At 39.7% G+C, this 22377-nt stretch overlaps 1 protein-coding gene across 7 annotated transcripts in view; it reads right to left on the bottom strand.

Moving 5' to 3' along the window:
* The window catches only part of ANKRD17 (ankyrin repeat domain 17), an 81299-nt gene that overhangs the window by 31221 nt on the left and 27701 nt on the right, over nt 1–22377 (bottom strand). For 6 of the 7 annotated variants that reach the window (XM_052683176.1, XM_052683177.1, XM_052683181.1 and 3 more), the window contains exons 2-10: nt 12498–12651; nt 11737–11893; nt 9760–9907; nt 9322–9469; nt 8024–8257; nt 6076–6170; nt 1306–1543; nt 642–833; nt 151–260 (exon numbers count right to left, since the gene is read on the bottom strand). In XM_052683176.1, the coding sequence (XP_052539136.1) occupies nt 151–260; nt 642–833; nt 1306–1543; nt 6076–6170; nt 8024–8257; nt 9322–9469; nt 9760–9907; nt 11737–11893; nt 12498–12651 (1476 nt within the window). Of the gene's footprint in view, nt 1–150; nt 261–641; nt 834–1305; nt 1544–6075; nt 6171–7482; nt 7604–8023; nt 8258–9321; nt 9470–9759; nt 9908–11736; nt 11894–12497; nt 12652–22377 lie in introns of those variants that run through there. The other variant, XM_052683183.1, reaches the window with a different exon arrangement.

Here is a 22377-nt window from a genome sequence, read left to right as displayed (position 1 = left end):
AGCCTAACAGCTATCAGAATGCCATCCCTAGTTTTTACTTAGTTAAAAGAAGGTTTAAAAGTTGTTTTAAAAGCAGTGAACATGAAATTAAACACATTAATCATTGTATTTCCTTTATATAATTTTTTTTTTAAGAAGGAAATTACTTACCAGATCTGCACCTGCCTGAAGTAAGACATCTGCTACGTCAGTATGGCCATTTTCACACGCATATGTCAGTGCTGTATCACCTGTTGCTGTTGTTGCATGCACATTAGCCCCTAAAGCAGTATTAACAAGCATGTAAGCTTTGTGGAGCTCGTTACAGAAGATATGCAATTCTCTTTACAATATTTTACGAGATCAGGTAGCAATCCTGACTTCTTCCCCTGAATTACAACAGCTTTGAAATTACTTAATGACTTAGCCATACGCTAGAGTAATTGAAAGGAAAAAACCTAGGACTTCAGTTCCAAGGAAAGGTACACCAACCAAGTCTTTTAAAACTAAATTAGGTTCCAATCAGTACATTATTTAAGGTTAAGCCTTTGCAACCAACTTAATAAAGCTATTAATCAAAAGCGTAATGAATGTGAAAACAGATTTTTTTCCTACAAGGATACACTGAGTCTATAAAAATAGTTAACAGAATTATTCCATACCTGCAGCTAATAAATATTTAACCAACTCCAAGTGACCCTCTTGAGCAGCCTCCATCAAAGGTGTTGAACAACCAAGCTCTATATCTGCCCCTGCTTTAATAAGAAAATCGGCAACCTCCAAAAAACCTCCACAGCAAGCCAGAGTTAGAGCAGTTTCTTGTGTCTCTTCTGTTTGAGCATTGATGTTCGCTCCTTCAAAAACAAAACAAAAAATACCAACACCAGTTACTGCAAACAGTATCAGCAGACTAATACATTTCTTGATGCACAAGACATTTGCTTATTGCATCTTGTTTTTACAACAGCCAAAGAACTCCTCTAAAATCATGGTATATCAAATCTGGTTTTGCTTGTTTTGTTACTGAAAAGCTGTGAAGATGCATCAAGGACATCCTGCAGAGTGCAAGTTATTCATATCAACTGTTCAGTACAGCACATCTGTTTTAAAAATTCAAAGCTGTTGTAAAGACCACTTCAGAATGGCCACTTAACAAGATAACACAAAACATTTTGCTAAACTGACAATTTATTTAAATGGGGGTGATGGCTTGTTCAGAAATTGTTCAAGGAACAAAAATAACCAAAGTTTAGTAATAATTTGAAGAAAAAAAGATACACAGATGCTTGTTGAATTGCAGCCCATGGAAAACATCCCAATACCTACCTTGGCCAAGCAGTAGTGCCACCATCTCTTCGTGGCCTTCTCTAGCTGCTTCCATTAGCGGTGTGTATCCTTCATCGTTTACCTCTTCCAAGTTAGCTCCACGTTCAATCAACAAAGCTGCCAGTTCAACGTGCCCTCCACAAGCTGCCAAAGTCAATGGAGACTCAAAGGAATCAGCAGGCATGTTCACCTGAGCCCCACTGTCAAGCAGCAATCTTGCCACTTCCACATGGCCATCCTAAGAATTAAAAAAAATAATAAATAAAAATTTAAAAAAAAAATCAGGTCAAGAAATCAAGACACAAAAAAAACCAACCAAGCTGCTCTTTTCCAAACCTTAAGGAACTCACCAACTCAAATTCCAACAGAAGTAACAGAAGAGGAACAAGCAAGGAAGTCCAAAAATACAACAAAACTTTGAGTTTTCTCAAATATTTCAATAAAAACTAAAAGTCTATTAAACAGGCAGTAGAAGAACTTGGTTTTAATGAATATACTCTTTCAAAAAAAAAAATTAAAAAAAACCTAAAGACAAAACAGCAATATTGTGAACCACATAAACTTCTCTGCTTGTGGCACAGCAAACTTGTGAACTTCATAGAAGACTCAAATTCAATTCAGTTTAGCTGGAGGAAAAAACAGCAACAAAGAAACACAAGCTGAGACAAAGCCTGATGTTATTTTGAAAGCTTGCCTCCCCCACAAGTTGGAATCCTACAACTGAAACCCTGAAATACTCAGTATTCATCTTTATTGAACAATTCAGACAGAACTGAGGACGGTCAAACTTACCTAAGAATGAAAAATCTTAGGAAAAAGAGCCAACAAAGCCTTTTATGTTCTTTCAATAAATGTATTACTAACAATACAGTGCTATATTAGATAAAAGAGGGGAGATTTAGGTTGGATGTCAGGGGGAAGTTCTTTACTATGAGAGTGGTGAGGTGCTGGAACAGGCTGCCCAAAGAGGTTGTGGATGCCCCATCCCTGGAGATGTTCAAGGCCAGATTGGATGGGGCCCTGGGCAGCCTGGTCTAGTATTAAATGGGGAGGTTGGTGGCTCTGCATGTGCTGGTGGGGGGGGGGGGGAGAGGTTGGAGATTCCTGACTCTTGAGGTCCCTTCCAACCTGGGCCATTCTGTGATTCTGTGATAAAGAAGTACTGAAAGAATTCCAATCAAAAAACTTCTTACTTGGACATGAGAACAAGTTGCAACGCTCTTCTGAAAGACTACAAAGCCTTAACACTGCTAAGAAGTCACTCCATGTCAAGACTCTACAATTAGCAAAGAAGCAAATTCTAAGATTCAACACGCATTTCCATTATTTGTTACATACAAAGTATTTACATTACAAAAATGAGCAGTAGTTTGCCTTCACCTCCATGAGGACTGCTAGCATATCAGAGTATTTACTTCACGGGTTCCCAGCTAAAGCTGGGAAACTGTTTAAGTTAAACAATTTTGCTTCCTTACTGTCTTACATAGCTGTGCAGAACTATACTGCTTGTCTCTTGGCTCCCATAGAACTACTGCACTTACTGCTCTGTTTTACACCACAGTCAGGACTTGCTTTCTCCCTTCCAAGTGAAATCAAATCAATTTGTCAGAGGTTTCCCATAAATCACAATAGTGACCTCAACTATAACTATCCATAGGCAAAGATTTCCAGATGCTGCTATGCTGTCAAACTCCCAAAATGTACACTCAACATTTGGGTTTATTTTTTACTTTGCAAACCATTTGAGCATATAGTCTTTGTCATATTCTCTGTACGCCATAGATTGAAGAACCTGCTGAAATAGCTTTTCAGCTGTATGTTTGCTCTGGAGTCCTCACAGTGGCATATCAACAAAAATAGATTTGAATGGCAGTTTGATAACAGAGCAAGATCAGCTTGGTCACTACACTTGGTCACAACAGCAACACAAACTCTGCAAGCTGGCTTTCTTCAAGAGGCCCATAAATGGGGATCATTCAAACTTGGAGTAGCTATGGAGGGAAAAGTCTGACAAACAACAGGAGGTGACATCGGAAAAGCAGCAGCTTACCAAGAACACAAAGCTCTCTCAAGATTCTTGTTCAACAAGTTAAGTATATCTTGATCTCAGATTAATTAATAAGAGACAGCAAATTGAAGCCATCGCTGTCTGCACCAAGGGATAGCAAACCACAGCCAGTGTCATCCTCATCAAACTGCAAACCACAACCTTAAGAGCTCTTTCTCAGACTAAATGCATCATTGCATCTGACATCTTCAAACTTCATTGTCTGAACCTCACCATTTCTGGGGAGCACGTAGGACTTTCTCCCAGAGAAAGATCTAGGACACAAACTAGGACTCACTTTTCTACATGAAATGACAACACCATTTTAGGGAAAATCTCCAAGACTCCATAAAGAATCTTTCCTCAGGGAAATACTGAGATGTGCCTTAACCATCAGGCTCAGGCAAAACAGCTCACTAATCATTCCCAACTGATTTAGCTAAAGTACAGCTAACAGCAGCATAAGGATACGCTTCAAAGTTTCTTATGTAGGCCAGGCAGCCTTAAAAATAACTACTGGTGATTAATCACTCAAGGAAATTTTAGCTGTGTTCTACCAACCGTGGCAATGGGAAGGTGCTGTTCAGTTCTTCTGAAACATCTGAAAAATACCCTATAACTGCTACTTGATCACAAAAGGTTGTCTGATCAATCTGCACAAGTGCACCAGGCATGTTCTAAAGACCAACTGGTGCAGGCAGTCAGTACTCAGCACTCACTGGAAAATGCTGTATTACTAAGTGCCAAGTAGACAAACCTGCTTTTTGCTCCCACGAGACAACTCATGTTGCTCAGCAACTCATTTGCATTAAACAATTACCTGTGTCTGCAAAAAAAAAAAAAAAAAAAAATTCTGTTGAACAAAAGTCTTCCTGAATGCCTTGTATGACAAGGTCCATGCAGTTTCATGGCTTGTAACATAAGCACTATGCCACAGGTAATTCTCTAACACATACTGAACTTCAGTGTCATCCTAGAGAGGGTAGCTTTCTTCTGTTATTGAAAAGCAGTGTTTTTGCCTCCTGTATGAGAAGCTTCTGCTATATTTCAAACTGCCACGTTTTTTAAGAACTGCCACAGAAAGTAGCTCCCTCTCTTAAAAATAAGTGAAGGTCCTGATAACATCAATCACCTCTCAGTCAATTATCAAAAGTGTTTGCTGCAGAAATAAGGGAGATCAAGGCTTTTTCCCCACTGCCATAATTAAATGGCAAGCCTATTAATATCTTGGGGTAAGAAGAAACAGAAGACTTGGTAATCTGTGTGCCTTTCTTTCTAATGACCTCTAGAGAACTATCACTGTTAGTTAATGATCACCCTATTTGAAGCCATTATCTTCCTGAAACAGGCATAGCTGTGGGTGAATTTAGACTCATAAGTGCTGTAATTTCAGGAAAAGGAAAACTAAGTAAAGTTTAAAGAAGTGCTTGTGGCACTTTTCCATAGGCACATCACGAAAGTACACAAAGTTCACAAGAAAAACATGTTAGAAATCCAATTATTCAGCTTACTTGTAGCTCACACAAACACACATTAAGACACTGATATAGAATTTTTTTCTCTACTACAAAAGCTTGGAATCATTTTAAACTGGGCATCAATTATGACATTTCAGCACCAAAATGTACACATGCATAATCTCTAATGGTGATAATTTCACAAGCACTTGTGTTGTAACAAATCACCTAAAAATCTGATTTTCTGTCAAGAGTCTTCAAGATTAATAAAAAGACAATTATAAAATAGAGCAGAAAATAGATTGCTTCAGATTAATAGACACAGAAGTACTCTTATTAATCAAGGTTTTTAATAGTTTCCTTTTCTGTTTTACTAGCTGCTCCCCAAAAAGCCTCTGATCCTGTTTTCAGGGAGAAAGGGGCTGGTGAACCATACAGAATTGAGTCACACACCTAAACTTAGCCATCAGTATGGGAAGACAAGAACTTTGCTTACAAACTCCTTAAACACGGCATAGTTATGTTAAATGCTTCCAAACAGCCAGGTTTTTTTTTTTTATTATTATTAATTTCTTATGTTTAGTGCATATTGTAACAGCATTTCAACAGCCAATACAAATCTGCTTTACGTTACTTCATTTGGAGATCACTGTAGAAAGGATTACCCCATTATAAACTGCAAGTTGCTCTCCCAGAAGCTGATAGAATTAAAAAAAAAAAAAAAAAAGCGGGGGGGGGGTTTAAAATAAATAACAAGTATTTACATACAGCCACACTTGAATTAATGAGTTTTTCTAAATTGAGCTTCACAAAACTCTCTTCATCAAACCATGCTTCCATAATTACCAGTCAAAAGTAAATGATGTAACAACAGAAGATGTAGTTTATATGAAGCTGCTCTAGGACAATGAGCACAGCACAGCCTTACTTGTTGACTTCTGTTACTTCTGAAAAAATTAAACTGCAGTTGGACATAATGTAAACTTCATAATTGAAACCATGAATTCATAACCATCTCCCACTGTCTCAGAAATGTTACTTCATTAGTTTTCAAAACAAGAAATTTCATTTTACTATCTTAGTAAGTACTATATTTCAACCAGTTACCTCCCCCTTTATCATCTTCTAAAGGATCAATATGTCCAGAGAACCAGAACACAAAGTTCGGTTCTGTACCTCAAGAAGGCCAGAAAGAATCGCTCCATTCACCTCCTGGAAGTAAAAAACAACAGACCTGCCTCACCAATAAATGCATGCATCTCTTACCATGCAAGCCTCCATGAGAGCAGTGTGCATTTCATCTGTCTTGTGCTCCTGGTCTGCACCAGCTTCCAGCAAGAATCTCACCATTTCTAGATGACCTGTACAGAGAAGTTACTTAACAGATAGAAACGACTTTTGTCAAGTACATTTTGTAACTACCACAAAAATGTACTAGAATAGTAAGGCAACAAAAGGCCATGTTACAGATACATATATATATAGATATATACATATAGATATGTTCATATCTATACATTCAAAGTCCACATAAACCTAGTAACAATTTTTATAAATATCATCTGATTCACTTCATGACTAAAATGATGCATCTACAACATGCATTCCTTGAAATCATAGAGCTGAGCAGCGCAAACATCAGATTAACAAGAGTAGTTCATTATGTCTTAACAGTTTCCAACTTCTTCAACTAAAGAACATCAGGATGTTTTGTTTGGCTTGGAGGGAGTTTTCTTTTTTTTCTCAGTCAACACTAAGAATTTAGGGTTACTGTGCTTATAAATTACATTGCGAATGGTCCCTGAGGTCACATCAAGCCTTAGGGAATAAAATATACCAGACAGATGGACCTTCACACATAGCATTTGTAGAATCTATCTGAATATTTCTACCATAAAAAAATTTTAACACAGTTTGCAAGTATTTACGATCTACCACTCCATTAATTCACAACTATCACTTTCCAAGTCCTGCAGGTATGTCAAGCCCACTTAACTCTGCCACACAGCCATGACTGACCCAAGAAGTAAGCACATAAAATCAAGTCAGGAAAAAAAAAACCACCTGTTTTATAACTGAACAAACATAGGATAGTGCCCACTATGAGGCTACACTGACTTTTCACCCTTCCCCCTTTACTTGGAAGAAGATTGTGACATCCTCGGTTCTAAGCACGGCACGTCATACTACAAGCAAGCAATGTCAGAAAAAAAGAAAAAAATCAGGATATCTTCACTTCCTAAAAATGACATTCAGAGCAACACAGAAATTCATGGGATACAGACAAGATGTATGGATGAGAAGAACATAAAACCTTGAACATCTTCACTTCTTTTCTGTTTGGTGTAACACAAAAGTGATTTTAACAATTAAAAAAAAAAAAAACAACTGCTCTCCAAGATGGCTCATGAATGAGAGCTCAGATACACTATTTTCAGGCAGGAGATGGTTTGAAGTCCCCTCCTCTCTTTCAAACAAAGCCTCTGTTCTGAGAATTACCACAGAAATAAACTACCATGGCTTATGAAGGTGTTTAGTAATAATGCACAAGGATTTTATCAAAGCAGAAGAAAACAAATGTAAATGAACAATTACAATTATCTTCCATGGATATGCTACAGCAAGTACCTCTAGGATTCCAAGAGCCATTCTAATAGTTATAATAAAAAGTACCTTAAGTGACGATTGCAGCAACTACTCTGGCTACTTGAAAACATTTGGTCTTAAAACAACTTCAGCTCTCCCAAAGGAGATGCAAGATTGCTACTTAATACTCCAAAGGAGGCAAGGAAGTCCCACTGCCTAAGCACTGACAGATAAAAGGCAAAGTCCTAGATACCGTATATATTTTAAAGTGCAAAGTCCTTTAAACAATTTGACATTTCCATACCTAAGCAGCGTATCTTGCAAAATAAGTTACATTACAGAAAGTTTATTGTACTCATTCTGTGATAAAGTATATCCTCTTGCTTCACAATTCATTTAATTGAGAAAAAAAATTAACTATCGTAAGGACTCAGAAAAAGTTTTGTATCTTAAATACTTATTCTATATATGAACCATCATCTTATGGTACATACATGCTGTGGAACATTCCAACCAATATAAAAACATATTTATAGCCTTAAAATAAATTTCATAATATACAGCAAGGCAGAGTAAATACACGTTTGAAGAGACTTTCCACACTTCAGTAAAGGCCTTGGTACCATACCTTTGTAACAAGCCAGGGTAAGTGCACTCTCCTTAAACTCATTGGAATGTGTGTTTATGCCAGCGCCATTTTCTAACAGCACTCTGGCCACTTCCACATGACCAGCACTTCCTGCTTCCATTAGAGGAGTGTGACCATTTTCATTATGGTCCTCAATACTAGCGCCCGATTCCAGCAGCACTTTCACAACATCAACGTAGCCTCCAGCACAGGCATAGGTAAGAGCTGTATTGCCTAGAACCAGAGGAGAAAGATTTTGAAGACAGAACTCTAAATCTGACAGAATTTCTACATTGAAAACCTTGTATCTCAATCATCTGATCACATTTATAGGGCTAAGTGCCTTCCGGAACAAGTTTGTTGCTTTTTTTTTTATTAAAAAAAAAAGTTTCAAACCAAGAGACTGTTTGAAAGGATGAAGGGAAAATAAATTGAAGATTTAAATGTACTTGGCCACTGAAAATTCTCTCCGCATTTCTCTTTCTTGGTTAATCCCAACTTGCACGACAAAACCTCAGCACCTTTCTTGTTAAATCTGCAGGGATGTACTATGATGGCTAAAAGAAAAGCTCAAAGCAAGGAGCAACATAAACTACTGCTCTCTAAACCAGATCTAGAGCACCTGTGAAGGGCTAGTTCACAAGGTCCACAGGCTTCACAAAGAGATGAAAAGAATCCCCATGAAAAAAAAAAAACAACTATCTGAACAAAACAGTCCATGAATCCGCCCTTATGAAAGGCTTCTCAAAAAAAAGCCAGAGCAGAGTATTACAAACTTGGGACTGCTTAATTAATAAAAAACCTCCACACACCTGTCACCTCACACCCTAATTTTCCTCATTATTTAGGGTTAGTAATCAGTTATTCTGTCTGCTTCTGCAGGCTGCACAACAAGAATTTCCAAAAGACAGGCTACTAAAACACAACCTGCCAAGAAGGTGGCACTAAAAAAGGCCCTCTTCTCATGTTTACTGTATTCTCAGTTAACCAGACCTTCCGTCAGATAATTTTGAGTATATCAACTTCCAAATCGTGCTTAAAATACTGTGCCACAACAATTCACAAATCCCACATATCTAAAAGTCACTAACTTGATCCAATTACTTATGTCCAAAACCAACTTACATTTTAAAACTACCCAAAAAAGGATAAGTAAGTTGTAAAACATTAAGAAAGAATTCTGTTCATAAAAGTTGGCTCTCAACTGAGTGTGTCTTACAATTTTTTCAAATCAAGTTCTAGTATGCAGCAAATCTCAGGTTTCCAGTTGTTTTCAACAAGCTTCAACACCTATTTACCTGTTGATGACTGCGCGTTCACATCAGCACCATGAGCTAGCAGCAACTTGACGATTTTGACATGTCCGCCATTAGCAGCAGCCATTAAAGGTGTTATGTCTCCTTTAATACCTCGGTCCTCTACATTAGCATGCATTGCCAGAAGAACCTGCGAACAGAAGGATGATCAACAGCCTTGGGAAGTGACAAGGCTGAGTGTCAAGACGGTTACAACGTTACACAACCCCCACATCTTCACTAAGAGTTTCATGCTAGAAAATTTGAAAAATAAGCACAAAATGCACCAGCAACATGCAGCGGTGTGCAAGTCTTCACCTGTCAGTTTACTAATGTTTTCCACTATCTTAACACTACTTTCAAGTACATAAGAAAAAAGCATTAATTTAACACCTACATGTTTTTGTATAAGATGCACAAAACAGTTAGAAAAGGACCAACCTGTGCAAGCTCATAATATCCTGCTGAGCAAGCTAAACAAAGGAGGCTTTCCCCTTCTTCTGTGTGCTCGTTCACACTTCGTCCTTCAATTAGCAACTTCCGCACAGCATTTACATCTCCTTCTGAACAAGCCTCTGCCAAGCTGCGGCTGGTAAGACAGAAAGCATTGGGAAGTGAAAACAGACCGCACTTGAAACGCTTTCTCTACGTGCAGAATAACAAGTCTAACATGCCAAAAGGATGCAGTTAACTAAAAAGAAAGCACAATCTAAAAAGCGTCAACTGTTAATTAAAGATGGCATTAATCATGTTATTATTTTCCAATCTTATAACTTAACATGCAGTGCAGAATGACACTTTGCTTACCAAGTTCTGCAACACAGACAGGAAAAGCAGAGAACACGCTCAGAGAGGACACAACCGTGGGCCTGATTTGCCCTCAGCACATGCACTCAATGTGACATTATATTAGAGTATGAAGCCTTTTTTGCGATCACTTTTCCTTCTGAAAGGCTACTCCTACAGTACTAGAAACAAATCACTGCTCATTTGTACTACTAATCACTACATAGCATAAGTCTCTGTATATTCCCGTTTTGCACCATCAGTTTGAAAAGGTTTTGTTCTACTTATTTTCTAATGTAAGGTTCAAAGACGTGATTTGAACAATAGTTCAATAAAATATTACCCAACTGAGTACTATTTTTTAGTATTCCATTCCAAATCTACAAGCTCTCAAAGTCGCATCTTCTCTTATTCCAGGTGTTTGAGGACAGAGAAATCACCAGCCTTATTCACACTTTTTCCCAGCACTGTAACTACTGAACTAAAACAAATTGCCCTTAAGAAAATGGCTTCACTTCTGCCACATAGCATATGACAGAAGTTACGGAATTTTATAACAATTCAATGGTTTGGTTATGGCTCTAATTCCACCCAGCAAGAATTGGCAATGTTCTCCTGGTTCAGTAAACCCTAAGAGAATTTCTCGTTCTCACATCACTTCTTTACTGCTATCACTAATTCTGTTTCAGTCAAAAAAGGGTTTACTGAATGCATATTTTCAATTACTCTGAAACAATGTATACAATGTATTTATTCTTACAAAGCAGAAACTTTTACGGTAGAAATTCAAGCCTGACAAATTTTCTCTCTTCTCCATCTAACTGTACCAGTAATAACAAATTCAAGTCTTTTTAATTTGGGTGACTTCATTTCACCCACCATCCTTTCACCTCCTATCCATTTAACAAGTCCTATCAAAACAAAATTAACCATAAAGGGAATGAAAAAATAAGGTATTTCACTGAATATTTTTGCAAGCCTCACTATTCAACATTAACAATTCTCAGAACACACAAGATCTGAAATGGTTACTCGTTTAGCATGGACCAAATTATAACTGCTTCTCATAACCAGGACTCCTGTATCATCTGTGCCACCAGACCAAGTTTTTATATATGCAAAAATATTTCTTAAAAATATACTGCTCAACATATTTTCCATATTTTCTTCTACTTCCCATATCCCCTGTCTTAGCAACTTTGGTAACAGGGGCATGCAAAGAAGAGCATCAGACACAACAGCAAATTATTCTGCTCTTCTTTAAATGTCCTGGTCAGCGTACTCTGTTTCCTTCTGAGTCACTTGGTATACAAAGAATAAACTGTCAACTAAAAAAAGGGAATTCAGTAATTCCTACTAACAGTCTGATTCTTTTGTACCAAAACACAAATAGAGCCTAGAAGAGAGTCATCTTTTACTTCTCCCTCCAATGTTCAGCAACCCAGAATCCACTGAGTACCAGAGAGCCTCCCAAAAAGCAGAGAAGCTTGGCCACACCTCTGTTCAAGGTCTTACCCAGCTGACAACTCGGCACAAGTTCCACTTGGAGTTTCATCATTTTGCAGCCAGGAATACACAAGGAAAAGCCCCACCATTAAGCAGCACACAACTACAGTATAAAGCATGGCTTACTTGTCCGTCTGCCCTGCATTTGCTGTGCTTTCTGCTCTCATCCGGGTTAGTGCAGCAGCAGCTTCATCCAACGCGCAACTGACCGAAGAAGTCAGTCTGCGAAGCACCTCAGGATCTGCGAATGCTTTACCATCAGCAGTCGATAGTTTACCTATTCCTTCCATGACGCCAATTTGCAACAAGTTGGTATGCGTGCCAGGAAAGGAGGAAACGAAAAGAAGTTGAAACTGAGCCTACAAGATTCCTTGACAGAAGCATTCCAAACATAATGAACTACAGCTTCCAAAACAGAAGGGATTAGCTGTTTACAGCATTAAATTATTAGCTGCACTCAGACATGATGCACACGAATTAAACCCTCTAACCATCTAAAACACTGTGTTTCAACTAGCCATTATATGCAACTAATGTTTTTCATACATCCGTATTACAAAACAAAGCCTCACTGAACAGTATAGTTTTTGAGACAAGGCTGCAAGTTTAAGGCTGGGTGTTCATTTTTTTCTGAGGTATCTATAAATCCAAATTCAGAAGAAACCTATTAGAAGCACAACATTCACATGAAGTTAATTTTCAAAAATTCACAACATTTTAATGAGTTGCTCAGTCACCCCTGACTTACACAACATTGCCACATTCACACTGCTTTGCATTCTGCATCTGTACCATCCTCCTATGGATTAGACTTATGAAAGCAGTTCCAGTATAGGCTCATGTGTTAGTGCATTGGGATTAAACCTGTATGGAACACGAGTACTTACCTGCAGCTTCAAGTAAAGCTTCTAATCTTGCCTGGGTTTCTGGATCTACGGTCCTCAGGTCAGCACCATCAGCAGTACTTGACAAAAGCAATTTGGAAGCTGTTTCCAACATAGGGTTTTCAAGATCATCCTGATCCAGGATAAATGATTCCACCTGAAAAATAACAGTTCTAATCTGAGAAGAATGTAACTGATAAACTTTTAATTAATACATCAAAAAATGTAACTGCAATGCAGCAGGGGTTTTTTGTATTTATTTATTTATTTTTTAATACTTTATTTATCAAACCACACTCAGATGAGTCAAAATGGTATTATTTCTCCATTGGAAGCAATGAGGTTTTTGAAAATCATATACAAGTTCCTCTAGGAGATCCATAAACACACTATGAAGTTTATGAACTAACAACAGAGCCGTTCATTAGATTACCAAGCTCATGCTGAAACACCATTCCTCTCCAAAGCTCTACCGTCTCAGAAATCCACTTCTTCCACAATCAGAAAATCTACCTAGACATAAGACTGTCCAGCAGATAAACCACAGATCAACTACCCGTGCTTCATTAAAGACTCCAAATTTACAGTAAAAGCAGCTACCATCTGTAACACAGCAGTAATGTATTTCCATATGGAGTATAGTTTATCAAGATAAAGTACAAATTATTTTATTCTTGAGAAAGACTTATGTCTGTCCCTAAAGTTTACAAGCAATCTCATGAGCATCACGAGTTCAGATTCCTGCAGATAAATGCCCTACGAACCTAAGTGCAGACAAACCAGAAGAACAACCAATTCATCTTAGGACTCCTGAAAGGTCTCCTCCTCTTTCCATCTCTTCCTGCATACAAGCAGAGAGCTTACATCACAGCTTTTCCTTCTAAAACTTGTCTTCACTTCCCCAGCACATTCAAAACTTTGTAGGAATGCTATTAGAATTTACCTTGAAGACATATACCTTGTTTGTTTAGGAAGCTAGGCTGAGAACTACTCACAAAAATTACCTTATCACCTAATGGATACCATTAATAAATACACACGGTACAGTATTCTAACTTGCAAACTGAAGGCAACCTCTAGTTTTCTCCCCAGCCTCTGGCAGCCTTGGCAGGTCCCCTACCTGATCACTGCCAGCTGCACTCCACATATCCACTTGACCATTTTTAGACCAGTTCATCTGCAGACTTAGTATTTATCTTCTTCCAACAGACTAAGCCTGCTGCAGCAAGAGAAAGGAACTACTCCATCATTCAGGAGGAAAGAGACAGATTGCACTGCTGGAAATGCAGGTTACCGAGCAGCTGAAAGGCTTCTTGGCTCTCTCAACATCAGAAATGGAAATCAAAACCACCCCCGCATCAACTAACTGATAAACCTCACCTGAGCAAAGTATTTAGCGGGTCATGGTTCTTCCTAACGTGATACAAATACTTGCTAAGCAGTAAGTCAAAATACAAAAACATTCTCATGAAACTCACATCTCTTCCCCTGACATTGGGTTTTTTGTGCAGTTCGTTTCAAATGGAAAAATCTTCCCATTTTCCTTCTCCCTAATAATGTGAGCACTGTGTGATAAAAACAAGTAGCCTCACCTAAAGCATACTAGGAAAAAGGTGAGAAAAAGCAATCTACCTACAAACAACACGGTACCATTAAAACCACAAGTCACCAGGAGAAAATGTATTCCATAAAACATTTTGGATAAGAGTCATATAATGTGCTCTCACTTAAACACTGTTTCAGAGTAATGCCTCAAGGAATGAAATGTATTAACAGCTTATTTTAGACTATTTCACAACATTAAATATAGCTGGATATTCTTTTCTAACAGATTCATCTTCAACCTAAGAGTTGCAGAACTTTCCAGCAGGCTAGCAGTTACACCTCTCTAATTGCCCTTCCTCTTAAGAGAGTTTCATTGGCTCTACAATTTTGTTTCTCAGTCCGTTCAACATGACACCACATCCAATGCACGATGACAAAGTGGTAAAGATTTTTCTAACACTGGTGAATAAATCTGCATTTTGGTAGGTGAAAATCGTTTTTGGTGGCTTTTTTTCCCCAGAAAACACCGCCTTTTCTGCAGATGGAAGAGACTAAAGAAAGCATTTCCATTTACCAGCCCGAGTAAACAGACACTTCCTTTAACAGTCTCCAGATGTATATTATTTTGCTTAACTACAAATGTGTGGAAGAGTACACGCATGCTCCACCTCACATATCAGAACAATCAGTCTGGGCTCAGTCGGCACTTCTCTGATCACACAATACTCTGACATAATCCAATTGTTTGGACAGCCCCCAGCACAAAGCCTTTTACAAGATTTCTCCTCTCTCACCCAGCAATAAAACCCCATGTTCTCTACTTGTTTATCTCTGCTTTGCCCAGAACGATTTCTAGGGAAGTTGATGCTAACACCAATCAAAAGAGATGCTGGGGGGGAGGCAGTGGAAGCCACCAAGTTTTGACTGCTTCTTTACTAAACAGACTCATTTTGATGCATTAAATACAAAAAGAAATTTTAAAAGCGCCCAAGAACTGCAGTTAGCTGGTATATTAATCCAAACCTCAAAGAAGTTCCACACTACAAGTACCCCAGAACATGTTCCAACTACTATTTTTGTAAGCAGAAAGCAATCCTTCTTAGTATTCCAAGTATTGAGATACTAGACTCAACTGCAACTTTCAACACTGTGCTTTTATCATCTCTACCTCCAGGTGACAAAGCTTCACAATATCAAAGCTGAGGGCTGCCCACACACTCCCAAGCCTCCTTCACAAGCCCTCATCTCTGTGTACAGTTCGGCACTTCTGTTTTCCAAAACACAGACTCAAAATTCTATCTACTCATTCATCCTCTAGTTTTGGAATGACCGTTAGCAAGGAAAACAAAAAGGAACTAAGTAGGAAAGATAGCACAGGATTATTTCTTTGTTACCAGCCCAGAATCAAGAGGTATACATTTCTACAGGAAGTGTATTTTATGAGCAGGGAAACAGCTTTGCTTTCATAAAAAACCAGCATTTTTAGTACTGTTCTACCATCTGACACATACAGATATCTCAACTGCACAAAAGCTGATCCACAGGACTCTTGCGCACATATGCTCAAGAAAGCTGTGAAGTATTTCAGCAATTCCATATTTTGACTGCAAACTGCCAGATGCTGAACATGGATTTCACTGTGAAATAGCAGATCCCCTGGAGGCATGATTCAGTTCCTCACCATCTCTCCCGTGCAAATAATACATATGTAGAGCAGCTATGGATACACAGCATTGATAGCCCATCTTGTTTCCCCTATGTGAGTATCTTCGGAGTCAAGACATGCCTCCATATGGCCTCATACAGCTGCAACAAAGATGACAAACTTATCCTGCAGCTTCCCTCCAAACAGAGCTTTTTACAAAAAAATTGACCAGCAGCCAAGACTCATTTTAACACCTTCCTAATTTAATGACAAGCCAGGTAGAAAGGAGCATGGAATACCAATCTCACCTATGTCACTTATTGCCCATGCTGCCGAGAGAAATCCAGTACTCAACAACAAACCAAGTTCTCAAAAACTACATCAACTAAATAGAAAGCTGATGGTCTTACTTTACCACCAAAGCCAATATGTTATATCCAAACTAACATTATAAACCTAAGGTGACAGCAACTTCAAACTCACTTACAGCAGAAGTGCCTGCCACACATGGCTAACTTGGTATGAGAATTCTTCAAGTAAATAAACACATAGAAACCAGTATCACACATCCAAGTACAGCACCATTGAAATCTGATCAGACTGTACAACTTCACTGCCAAGAAATTTTGATCTTGCTTGATGCAGTGCAATGAAAGACTCGCAAGATCAGAGCTAAGCCTTTTTGTTACACTAGTGGCCTTGGTACATTTAAAGGGTCTCTTACACATCTGTCTCCATGCACCTTTAACACCTGCAGTATTCTAACTTCCAACCCATAATGCCACTACCTCTAAGCTGGGATGCTCTATGGTGAACTTATAACAGTAGACATCAAAAGAGATTCTTGAAATTTTGCTTATGAACTGTGGTAGAAAACAGCTCAACAGGCACCACCTATTAAAGTCCTTAGCGCTGAATATCAAAAGACTATTATTTATCCATGTAATCACTACATGGCTGCCATGAATAGCTCTGCTCAGTAGTCTATAGAGCATCTCTTGCATTTATCACTGTTTTAAAGACTTTCCCCTCGATCACAGCTGTCTCAAGGACAACCCAGAAGAATTAAAATAGTTCTAACCAGTCATTTTCTCAGCCCTACATCATGTTACGCAGCTATGAGCCTTTAAGGGCCCAAGAAGTGCATTTTGAAAATTCCATTCCACTGCCTTTCTCTCTAAGGACACCCTTAAGTACTCTGTACTTACTGCTTTCCAGCATTTTGAAAGAAATTAACACAACAAGCATTTAAAACACTATTCTCCACATAAATTACAAAAAATTACAGCATCACACTACTGTAACATTTGCAATCCAGAAGCTGATGCAGATAGAAGGCAGCAAGCAGTTGCTACAGCCTGCATGCATTTAGGCACACAGTTATCAACCCAGTCAAAACACTAAAAAGCATGAAGCCGTGCTTAGGCCAAAGATTAGAACCATCATGTTGGAAAAACATTTTTTCAGGCAGCACTAACAGTCTGAAACCACACAATACAATATTCCCCTATGTTGCATGCAGACATGCTCAAAATAGTAGTAAACATTTTATACAAAAACGTTTCAAGTAGCAGAGTGAAATCCAGTTTCACTGTCTAGCAGTCAGAGTGCCAGCAACAGACTTAGAAAGCTGTGAACGAGCAAGCTGCAGTCATTAACATAATAGGATGAAACGTTTTTAAGCTTCAGTATTCAAGCTTCATAAATAACATCAACTGAAACCTGTTTTGGATGAACCCAACTAGCCCAGACAAGTATTTCAAGAGGCCTCAAAACACCTTGTCTGACAAAATATTCACTTTGTGGGCACTGTACTTCTCCTTGGGGGTGGAAGGTAGCCCCTACTTTCTAGAGCCTTACAATTTAAAAGCCAACTTACTTTGCAACTGCTGACAGATCACTCCTACGCTTTTTGTCTTCTATTAGGCATGGATTCCTGATTTGGTATTTTGCTAAATTTTTGCCTTGGCAGTGGAGCCTTTGGTGTTTGACATGCAGAGGCTCTATGGCTCCTCAGAGAACAACAAGGAGTATGAATGCTCTCTGGAGAACGCAGCACACAAAGAACAGCCAGCTGCTACTGCCATGCAGCAAACCTCAGCACCTGAAACTGACGTGAACTGAGAGGTTGTTTTTATTATTTCTTAGTTACCTAAGGGCCAACTGCCAATTTCCAAGAGCTGCAAAAATTCATCTTTCACAGCTCTGAAATTTTTGGAGAGCAGTACGAAGGTTTTAGAGATAACATGACATTTTACACAGATTTACAGGCCCACAAGGTATTGCAACGCCACCTTCAGACTGAAACTACAATCATTACCAGCTCTGTCAGTAGAATTTTGTCTCACTTTGAGAAGTTACCAGCAAGGAAATTTCAGAATCCTTATGCTCTTAGCTAAAGTGATGCTCCTTCAATGCATGGCCCTGATTCACATGAGGAACACCCAGCAAAACAGCAGAGCTTAACCCACCAGCTTCCCGCTGCACTCCAGCAACTCAGATCCAAGTTAATCTCAGCTTTCGCTACAGAACAGTTTTAGCTCCCACACCTCCAACAGTGGCGAGCTAATTATTTCTATCCCTGTCCTTCACCTTTCTAAGGCCACAGATTGTTTTTTACAGCCACTGACATTTTACTCAGTCAGAGCTGGACCCACAGCCTTTCCCTCCTGCAAGCTCGACAAGCAGGGCTGGCCAAGCAGAAAGGGGCACACACGGCTAGTATGAAGACACTTTCCTCAAGATGACAAGCTTACACAATTCTGCAGTCCAGGATCAGGAGCCCTGCCAGGATCTTCTCTGCCTGTGCTTTTATCAAAAACGGCTCCTTACTATTTTTAGCTGCTGAACAGCTCCACTGAGCACCTGTTGATCAAACTTCCCACAGCCTTGGGGATTACTGTCAAATCATTCCAAGTTATTGCGTAGGAAAAAAAAAATAAACACGTTCACACACATCCACACGTGTCCTTCATACAACTTTAGCAAGTATCCCTTTAAAATCAGAAATACTTTCTATCACTCACTTATGAATATGCCCTACAAATCTGTCTTATGCAGACCAGCACCTTCAACAGTATCACCTTACAGCTGATATGAGTGAGAGGAATTGAAACAATACTCTTAATGCAACAATGAAGACCAATTTTGATTAATAATTTGTGACGTTTTATTTGCACATTACTCCTAGGTGTTTTTGACATGTTTTGCATCTTAGGCATTCAGTGGTGAAAGGATTCATAAGGGAGAAAGGTGAATGAATATACATGTATTGCATAGCAACATACAACTAAGACCTGGCAAAATCCAGCCATCTACCTGTAGCATTAATTTCTTAGACATCCAAAATCTACCATGCAAACAAACAATCCAAGACCTCTGCTAGATATGATTCAGAATTCCATTCTCTTTTTAACTTCAATGGGCTATCCAAACCTTTACACTGAGCTTTCAATTAAGCATGTGAAGAAATACCCTGGAGTTTTATCAGCAGAAACTCATTATTCCTAATGTATTCCATAATGCCCACACACTGTCCACACTGCACTTTTTGTGCAACTTAGTTGCAAACTCAGTGAAAGCTTAGAAATTTTCTTCAGATGCTCAGGTGGCCCATGGCAAAGTAGTAACTGCACACACCTCCTCCCCTCCCTCACCCTGCTGCCCTTCAGCCCTCAGAACATGGCTTACACTTTCAACATACATTAAACCATCCCAACTGAAAGGAAACTTACTGAAAAAACCTACGCTGGTTTGAAACCCGAAAGCAAAGCAATCTACTTAGCATACCCCCAAAATGAAATCATGGCCACGGATTTTGACTTGATAAAACTAAACATTAAGGCATTGTGCTATCTTTTCAGCTCAGGCCATGTTTTCAGGTGTAATTACTGCTTAGGCCTGAAGCCATTTGAAAATAAAACGCTCTTATGCTATCAATACTGCATCATACTACAAAAGCTCCAATTAAAACTTAAGAACAAGCATTTGACAGAGGCTGTCATTTTGTCAAAACAAATCACCATCACTTAACATGGATGACACAGCTCTGAGGTAGAAGTGATGATCTACTGGGTATTTACAAGAGATACTGTTTTTCTTAGATGAAAATCGAAGTGCTTGTTACTGAAAAGGCCAAGTGAAACAGACTACCCTGACCACTTGATTTCCATCTCAAGGTTTCTGTGCTTTTCTTCGTATCTATTCTGAACCAGAAGCATGTCGTATGATCCTTCCTTAGCCTACCCCACTACTACAGCAGCACTGCCAGCCTTAGAGCAGCATTTCTTTCCTGTGAAATGAGGACTGCTTCCCTTTATCTGGAATGGATGATTGGATCTCCTGTCTAACATGCCACAACCCTCCCGAAATCAAAACACCTTCTTCAGCAGAAATCTGAAGTCTAGCAGCTGGAATGTCTCTTCATTGTCTTCTTTTATGTTTCCATCAACTGTACACTCCAGTCCTCTCACCGCTGCTGTACAGGGGCAGGGGGGAGGGAATGACAAGATTAACAGCCCATGCTGCTGAAATGGCATAACATTGTCCTCATGACTGGCACCAACAGAGTTTCTGCTGCAGGGACACCTGCATTATTACTGCAGTGTTTCTGATGACGAGACAGGTGCTGATGTATTCGCAGAACTCCCTCCCCTCCTCTGTAGCTGATCCTCAGACAAACAACAATAAAGAGAGACGCAGACTGGAACACACGGCTACAAGAAAGCTGTTACTGTGGAACTACCAAGAAAAAGAGACCTTTAGTTTAATATTTTATTTTCCATTTCAGTTCTTTCCAAACATTTGGCATGCTTCCACATTAAGCAAATTTATATGTTAACTGCTGCTCAGCTGCAATTCTGCATACAAGACAGAATTCATGCCAACAGAAAACACCACCACCTCAACTCACCATCTTAGTAAATTCACTGCTACAGTTACATTATTTGGGGGTGGGGAGAGGGGAAAGGCCACAAGGACTGCAAGTTAAGCCTCTGGCATGATTTCATAGCATTAGAAAACATCTGCAAAAAACTTCCTCTAAAACTGCCTGCCATCATACTTCTGGAAACCTGGCTTCAAAGAAAACTCACCTAAATGCAGTACAAAGCTGACAAGTTCCCTCTCCATTTGAACACAGGTATACACATCCAATCCCTCCTCCTGCCCTGAACCCCACAAAGCTGAACATAAAAATTTAACATCAACCGCCTCTTTTGGCCTGTGCTGGTGAAGAACTCACCAAGCAAAGCTCATATCTGCTCATATCTGCAGAACAAACCAGAAACATTGTAGCTTAAGACAGAAGGACTGACATAAATACATCTTCAACAAAGGCTGCTCCCCTACTGTTGCAAAACCACCATAGAACGCGTTTTCTGCAAAATATCCCTATCAACAGAGAAATAATACAGCAGAGAAATATTACAATACTATTGACCAGAGTCAGTTTTTGTGGCCCATAGCAAGTAACCTATCATATCTCCCCAAGCTATAAACTATCAATCCGAAACAAAGAAGGGGGTGCACATAACCACAAAGTGAGGAGATAAACAACCAAACCTATCACACAGAATGGCCAGGATTGGAAGGGAGCTCAAGGATCATGAATCTCTAACCCTCCCCTGCCCCAGGCAGGGCCACTAGCCTCCCCATTTAATGCTAGACCAGGTTGCCCAAGGCCCCATCCAGCCTGGCCTTGAACACCTCCAGGGATGGGGCATCCACAACCTCTCTGGGCAGCCTGCTCCAGCACCTCACCACTCTCTCTGTAAAGAACTGCCCCCTGACATCCAACCTAAGTCTTCCCTCCCTCAACTTCAAACCATTTCCCCTTGTCCTGCAGTTATCTACCCTTTCAAAGAGTTGATTCCCCTCCTGTTTGTAGGCTCCTTTTAGGTACTGAAAGGCTGCAATGAGGTCACCCCGCAGCCTTCTTTTCTCCAGGCTGAACAAGCCCAGCTCCCTCAGCCTGTCTTCATAGGGGAGGTGCTCCAGTCCCCTGATCATCTTCGTAGCTCTCCTCTGGATCCCCTCCAACAGCTCCCTGTCTTTCTTGTACTGGGGGCTCCACACCTGGACACAGTACTCCAGATGGGGCCTCACAAGAGCAGAGTAGAGGGGGACAATCACCTCCCTGTCCCTGCTGGCCACCCCTCTTCTGATGGAGCCCAGGATACCATTTCCAAGCAAATGGTATCCTGGGCTTACAGTAGCAACCCTCTCCAATTGTTGCTCCAAAGCCTGATGCCATAGTTTGACAACTACAGCCCCTAAGACTCTCTCTCAAATGTAAGCATCACTTAAAGCTACTTAACAAGTTACTTATAGGGCTGCACAACCCCAGGCCTAGCCATTATAGCTGTAAAAAGCTCAGAGGACGTGTTTACACTGCCTCTGACCACCCAGCCATTTCTGCAGGCAGGCAGGCTATGTCACAGGCAGTGTAAAAGAAGCCTTCTGCAGCACATAATCAGCCTGCTGGAGCTCTAACTGTGCCAAAGGACAGCTCAAGGTCTCCACCTCCACAGATCAGCCTGTGTTTCCAGCACGCCCTCACCACCGTGGACTCAGACTGACCCACAATCCTGACACTGCGAGCTCTGATCTATCAGTCAGTCAGACACACATAGAGAACATAAGTAGCACAGAACAACTTAACTGCGTGAAAGTGCTTTCAGTTTTGTCATTCAT

Source organism: Tympanuchus pallidicinctus, unplaced genomic scaffold (genome assembly GCF_026119805.1).
Source record: "Tympanuchus pallidicinctus isolate F22 unplaced genomic scaffold, pur_lepc_1.0 scaffold2, whole genome shotgun sequence".
Lineage (NCBI taxonomy): Eukaryota > Metazoa > Chordata > Aves > Galliformes > Phasianidae > Tympanuchus > Tympanuchus pallidicinctus.
Note: the sequence above shows the minus strand (reverse complement) of the source record. Positions and strands in the feature narration are given on the sequence as shown.